This window comes from Lipomyces doorenjongii (assembly GCF_038497915.1).
Source record: "Lipomyces doorenjongii strain NRRL Y-27504 unplaced genomic scaffold V1508scaffold_211, whole genome shotgun sequence".
NCBI lineage: Eukaryota > Fungi > Ascomycota > Lipomycetes > Lipomycetales > Lipomycetaceae > Lipomyces > Lipomyces doorenjongii.
In genome coordinates, this window is record NW_027118278.1 from 1 (window position 1) to 7,098 (window position 7,098).

A 7,098-nucleotide genomic window follows, 5' to 3' on the forward strand; every position below is an offset into this window, starting at 1 on the left:
ATTATTATTACGCGAGTGGCTGTCACTATCGGTCGGTCGCTGGCCATTGCATACGGGTGGCACCATGGCTTCCATATCAGGCAGTCGTGGCCGAGAGTCTGCCCGTGCACCATTATGTTTTGTCCGCCAAACTTCTCACCGCCACTAATGTATGCATGAACCAATAGAAATAGCAATAATAATTGTATCAACCGGCTCGCCCGATTTTTCTCATTCCAGTCGACTATTTGTTTTTTAAATTTCATATGTGCCGATTTTTGGTGATGTTTCTGGCTTCGCGCTTCTCGCCCCAGGTTAAGTCGAAAGTTATAGCGGTGCGCTAAGGACGGCTCGAAACCCCAACCGCGGGTGAATCTGCACCCGCTTAGTTCTTACCCTACCGTCCCCTACACTCCTCTACACTGTTTACTATGGTGCAGCGTGCCCATGCAGCACTTCCGGGTAAACTACCACTCTATTTGTATGGTCTTACCCCTGGAATCCCCTACTCCCCTACACGCTGCAGCCCCATGCACCGCCTGTTATATCTACAGGTTTGCTGTTTTGGGGTTTCGGGTTTATGGTTGCGTTGGGGGGTTTGAACTTCTTGGCGCAGGGTTGCGGTTGCGGTTGCGTCTTAGCAGCTTAATGATGGCACGTCCAAACCGCACCTGGCCACTGTTATATCTTGCACACTATTTACCACTCCAACTCCAAACGTTCTCGTCAGGTTACGTTAGACATTTATAGCCCAATAATTCCGCTTCACAGTTGCGGAGAATAATATACCAATAAATACAAGCAATGGCTAAATATGGTGTAATTATTATATGCAAGAGTTCAACAGATGCGCCAGTTTGTGTGTGGTGCGTTGTAGTGTTCGTGTAATATGGAGAGTGTGTGCGGTGTGTGGTGAGTGCCAACTACTGCAGCTTCAATGCCGTGCTGAAAACAAACGCCTGGCCGTGCTGCAAATTGTCTTTTTGTCTAAGTTGTCAACCACAAAAATTCCTGTCCTCCTTTGCGCCCTAACCCCTGCATTCCCCCCCCCCTCTACTGCTTCCCGGCCTAACCACCGCTCATCCAGAAAATCCCAGTACAATATAGGTATAGGATTGTAGGATTGATATATTTGGATTGATATATAGGATTGATTTTGATTGATCGATTGATTGATTGATTTGGGTGTGAAATCGTTATAGGCTGCGATCGTATGCTATCATTTATTCCACACAATATGTCTATTATAAATCCTAATCACCACCATTCCCTGCCCCCCACTCATTTTCTATTCCCTCAACTTTCTAATAGCCACTCCCAGACTTTAATAGTTAATGCTTGTATGGAGTTCCTCAACTCCCTTACGTGGAGCAACTCCTTGCTCCCGCGGTAAGTAAGTAACACATTACCAGAGACTGCGAATTCAAGTACAACCCGTCGGTCTGTTACTATAACACACGTCCGAGTATGATGAGCGTGGTAAACCCGATGTCTCACCGTGTATTTCACAACTTCGTTTAGTACCGTCGAAGTTTGAATAGCATCGCCATTTACAATCTTCATAGGAGGTGGAGAAAAACGGTACCGTCACAGATACATCTCTCGACCACGATACACAACATCTCATTCCGCCCTCGTGTGCGCAGTAACTTTCTTGGGATTGCTTGCCTTGTTTGTAACCATAAGATGACAAACCACTAGCAATCCCCCCGAAAAAACCTTCATACACCAAATACTATAGCATGCTTACTGCTGCAGTATCGGAAGCTCTCTTTCTCAGTAATGCGTTCGATATCGTATAATTTGAGTACGTGACATTTGTACCCGTGAGCATGCTAATTTGCGAAGCAACCTCTGTAAATGTAGCCATGTAATCAGCTTCGTCAATGTCCGAGAGCTCGCCTAGGTATATCAAATCCGTATAATTCGCTATGAAACCATCTGTACCATTCTTGGGGTCCAATATAGCGGTGTTTGCATAAATGTAGTATTGGTACTCAACGTTTACCCATTTGACAGCTAAATCTGTCGAAAGGCCGCTCACATTAAGTCCAGTAAAAAGACCGACGGCAGAAACGTTTATCGTAAAGTTTGCGTGCGTCCCATTTGAACTCAATAGCTCGACGAAGCTGCTAGAAGCTCTTACGCATGCCAACGTAGAAAGAACTGCCAAGATAACGTAATGCATATCGGATGGTGGTCCCTTTGGGTGTTTCTTTAACGCACATCTAACGTGAGTACGACTGCACTTTATAACAGTGCGAGAGATCGAGCCGCGTGCAGCTTTTGATCACTCCCTGGCCCTAAACAACTACTATAACTAAAAATAGCAGGGTATTTTCTTAGCTATGGCAACGAATGCAATCTACCACAGCAATTTTTAACGTTTTCCTTGACATATGTCTCAATAAGGACTAGTGTTAGCGAAGCCAGGTCGGATGTAGTCGGCAGAGTATACCTCAAGCCTCTCAGCTTCCACTAAGCGTGGCTCTATACCTTACAGGAAACCAAGTTACAATGACATACACTTAATTCTGACAGCAATTTTCGATCGCTGTAGTACGCTGTCAAACCTGAATAGGAAGGTAATTGTTATACTTGGATAGTGCACTAAAATACGGATTCAGAAACCAGGTTAAAAATATCAAAATATCTGGATGCCGAGAAATGTAATAACGTGGACTACTGATATCCCGAACGCTAGTAAATCATGCTTAACCATTGTCGACGACATACACGTATGGCGTCACAACTGCATTAAGGGCCGCGGACTAATGTAAGATAGGCACGAACAGAATTGAGTTAGAGTTGTGTAAGATAGGCACGAACAGAATTGAGTTAGAGTTGTATCTCGCGATGCTGAGTGTGGCCATTATCCGGACCATTTAGTCGGCCGCGGTCAAATCTCAAGTCTAACTGACTTCGGATAAAAGTAAGACTCAGGATTAGGTATTCAAATAACTGTACACGTCAATGGTGCTCTGTATCATGGGTTTCTCTGACGTTGCGGTTTTCAGGTCCGTAGTTACTAGTTCCTCCCTCGTTTCTGGGCATGAATGGATAGACAACTGATGTCGTACGATCCCCCAGTCATAGGCACTGTAGTATTTCCAGACATAGTTAACTGTCTGTAGTGTCATGATCTCACACAGCACACGTTGAGCTATCATTAGCAAGATCAAAGCGCAAGCCGCAAACATTGTACCTATAGTACTTGGTGGAATAGGGACTGAGTATATCGCAGGTCCAAGATAGCTTCGTAGATTACAAAGCAAGTATAGGGAACAGTAGATACCGAACGTGAATGAGTATTCCATTTAGCAGGTAGGATGTAGGGTTCCTGATGTTTTTGAATGGTGGACGAATAAGCTATCGGACGTATAGCCGCACAAGTTCATCAACTTTGCGGACATAATTTCGTGCGAAGCCAAACGCAAAGGCCTGGAAACGCGCCAGTACAAGGGATTATCAGCTCGGCGAGCTGAAACTCAGTTACCCTCCGAATTGCGAAATGTCAGATTCTGCCGCAAGTCTCCTAAGCTATGGCCAATAGTGCAAAGTGCACCGTCGCCCTCAATATGCTTCATGTGCCTTGTCAAATTCCACCGCCACATAAACTTTATACATACAGACATCTCCTTATGCTTGCATATTAGAATTCACCACTAGTATGCACTGCACATTACAAGCAAGGGAACCTATTCGTAGACGAACGCATTACAAAGCCTGAAGAGCTGTAATCAGTGACCTGGAGTTGGTGTTTCAAAGCCAACAGTCCCTTAAGCTTTGTCAGCACCAAATGTAATCTTATTTCTGTATACCAAAAACCAGGTATTCTGCACTATGGGAAACGACTTAGCCCAGGATAGCTATTCAGCTTCACTCAATACACAGTATCCAGCGACTAAGCATTCTGCTTTGCTATACTAAGTCTTGCAGAGTGATGTGTGAGATAAGTTTATTGTAAGGGTGGAGAGGTTCCTTCACCTCCCGAGGCGATGAGTTATTATGCACAAGCAAGAACTCTTCTTTCTATTAATCATCTGTCTTTCTGCAGCCAGTTTATCTAGAGACTTAGAATACATTCCATCTGAACTCTAAATCCAATTGGACATGGAGATGGCGAATCAAGCTAAGTAAGGATATGGACTAGCGCGGTGGAAGTGGAAGTTATGGTAGGAACGTCGTCATCCACATAGTTGTGAGAGTCAAGTTAAGAGGAAAGCAATATATCAACATAGAGCCTGGAGCCTATTCGGATGCTTCCGGCGGCATTTCATCGAGGACCTTGGACATCTCCTCTTTTGTCGGTCTAGATGAGGCTTTCCAGATTAGTCGTGCAATTTCAATGTTCTTGACGACCGTTTGAAATTTTCAAAAAAGTGTCGAAGACAATGAGCATGGTTGGCTTTCTGGAAAGGTTTGCTCAACGGCATCAATCAAACCTTGCAATTATTAGCTAGTGTGAACTTATAGAAAATATCGGTCATATTTCCACTCTGTCGATCAATACTCACCTTTCTGTCTGTTAGAAGTCAATGTCAGCTTATGGAAAGCAAAGACATCTCCCAGGCAGTCATCAAGGTGTTCCAAGAACCACCTCCAATTTTCCCATCCTCTGCCTTTACGACTTCGAACGCAAGCGAAAAAAATGGTTGTATACGTCGACACCTACAGCAATCAACAGATTACCTTGGTATTTAGACTTCAGATGCGTTCTCTCGAGAGCGATCAACGGACGGCAATGCTTGAACCCTTCAATGGACGACGCATAAGTGACAAACAGAGAGTGAAATTTCTCCGCTACGACGTTCAATTTGGTGTAACTGCCCGGATTCCGGTTCACCCTCATTCACCCTCACCGCTTAACTATGGTGCAGCAGCCCCATGCAGCAACGCTCAGGGTAAATCAGGGTAATGCGGCGCTTTACTATAAGACATATAGACTTTCACCCTCTCACCCTCCCGCTGCATGGCCCATGCAGCACCTGTTATATATACAGAACGGGACTGGCTCTCCCGTGCGGCTCATTACTATGGCACCTTCGGACAGGTCGGACAGGTCGGACAGGTCCAGCCCCCTGAAACGCAGCTTACATCTTTCGGCCTGGACCTCGATACCCACAACAGTTTGTATTTCATGAGCACTGATTAACAAACACTTCATCCATTCCAGCACATAACTGCCATGCATTTTTAAATTATGGTGCACGCAAGTCCTTGAGCACAAATCTTCCCTTGCTGTCAAAGCTGGTGCTAAAGGACCCCTCCACCACAAACCCTCAGGTTTAAAATTCGAGGGAACGCCTTTTCCTGCGGCGACAGCGCATCATCAAGCGGAACGTCTTTCTCGGCCGCTGATAAGATACACGGCCGCTCTTGTATCTAGAAGCGGATCATTTGACGGTTCGACGCCGTTGACCCTAGGAATAGGATCGAAGATGACGACTTTTTGTTCGCCTTCACTCTCACCGTTAGGGACTACTTTGTCTAATGTCACCTCCCCCAACTCTTCCAAGTGCCTCTCTTCAGGCCAATGATCTGTAGCATCGTCCGTTACATCTCCCTCCTCGGCAACCTGCGCGAAGATCTTAAATACAACGCGACTTCCTTGCACTCTCTCCACGATATCCTCATAGAGGTAGTCTGAGCTCTTCTTCGCTAACTCCACCTGATCCAGAGTTTGGACACCTTGAACGGGAACAACACGGTATCTCACAAACGTCTCCCTTCCATCAGCAGCTACGAGTTTAAACGCGTTAACGCCGAAATACGCTTCGGTCGCAAAGCTAAGAGGGGCCGGCTTAGGCGCCTGCACAAACGCCAGCGCCTTAGGATGTGAGGCCAAGAACTGTTCCACCGGAGTCGGATGTTCTACTTCTGGGCCAGACTTGGTAAGCGATTGTAGGAACTCTAGAAATTCCTCTCCGGTCTTTGTAGGAAAGAATGGCGTAGAGTGAGAGATGATATCAGTGTGTACGCGTTTGCCCTTGTCGTCGTTACCAAGATGAAATCGGATCGCACAGCCCCTTGGGTCTGCATTGGAATCAGTGTCTGGAATCTGCGGAATACCTGTCGAGTTCGAGAAGCGCACTGTGACAGGTGTAGAAGGATCGTTGAAGTGCTTGGCTGATGACAGAGTGCCCGCAGAGGTAGAAGGGATGAAGGAACCAGTTAGGAGAACTCCTTTGGCATGTGCAGGCCGGAAACCTGGAGGAGTAGAGAATATCGACTTTAGTGTTCCGACCAAATTGGTTGCGGCCTGAAGAACTGAAGGATCTTCCGTAAGAGGCATTTTGATTCACCTTGGTAGGTAGTCGTTAAAGAGCGGGAGAGACAAGTGATTGTTGCACATTGGAGGATCCAACTCAACTTTATGCGTTCACATAAGACCTTTGATGACGCTGATGAATGGTGACAACAAAGCGGGGTATCAAAGCTTGGCGTTCTCACTGCTTTGTGGTCTCACAATATTTTCTGATTACTAAGCTTATCCCACCCGAAGAGGAATACATACCGTCTGCAGACTACTAAGAGTTCTTATCGAAATTGTGCTTCCTTGCTCATTTAGATCGCTATCAATTTTGAAAAACGAGAGACTCTTTTTTATGCGACTATTGGAGCTGTACATGTTGTTTCTATTTAATGTGATCGGCAAGTGTATGGATCAGGCAAGCGAGCGTATCACAAATCCCACCTCTCCATTAAGTCTCTCGTTCATAGCAATCCAACGCGAAACTATATAACATTATAGCCAGTGGAAATTATTTTGTACCGGTTCACATGTACGGGAATTATGTCCAATCTCTTTTGCTACGGCTGCACGTCACTACTAGCGCCTACAACTTTGGAGCTTGTTTTAAGGGGTGCACACGAATAACGACTTTACGAATATTCGTAAGTCGAATACGAATAAATTGCTCTCGGCTGCTTATATAATATTCGTACGAATAAATATTCATTATTCGTAATTATTCGTATTATTCGTAAGTCTTAAATAGTACTAACATCCTCAGATTTGTATATCTCGCAGCAACACAAGACGTCTCATAGTGTCCGCACTCAACGAGTTCCTCCGCAAGCCTAGTAAATCGCGTCCACTGTTAAACAACCTTTCTA

General features: G+C 45.3%; 2 protein-coding genes across 2 annotated transcripts; both read right to left on the reverse strand.

Annotated features, from left to right (window-relative positions):
• Positions 1–1,714: 1,714 nt before the first annotated feature.
• On the reverse strand, positions 1,715–2,167 carry V1508DRAFT_436102 (uncharacterized protein; the record flags this gene model as incomplete). The annotated part of the gene is made up of 1 exon (XM_066942094.1): positions 1,715–2,167. The coding sequence occupies one exon, from the start codon at positions 2,165–2,167 to the stop codon at positions 1,715–1,717; it is 453 nt and encodes a 150-aa protein (XP_066792003.1).
• Positions 2,168–5,099: 2,932 nt separating this feature from the next.
• V1508DRAFT_429171 (catalase-like domain-containing protein) lies at positions 5,100–6,763 on the reverse strand. Its single transcript, XM_066941866.1, has 2 exons — positions 6,497–6,763; positions 5,100–6,443 (listed from the first exon to the last, which is right to left on the reverse strand). The coding sequence occupies exon 2, from the start codon at positions 6,272–6,274 to the stop codon at positions 5,312–5,314; it is 963 nt and encodes a 320-aa protein (XP_066792004.1). The 5' UTR covers positions 6,275–6,443; positions 6,497–6,763; the 3' UTR covers positions 5,100–5,311.
• Positions 6,764–7,098: the final 335 nt, after the last annotated feature.

Excerpts from the sequence above, each read along its gene's own strand:
- V1508DRAFT_429171 (XM_066941866.1), bottom strand. The coding sequence starts at position 6,274 with ATGCCTCTTACGGAAGATCCTTCAGTTCTTCAGGCCGCAACCAATTTG.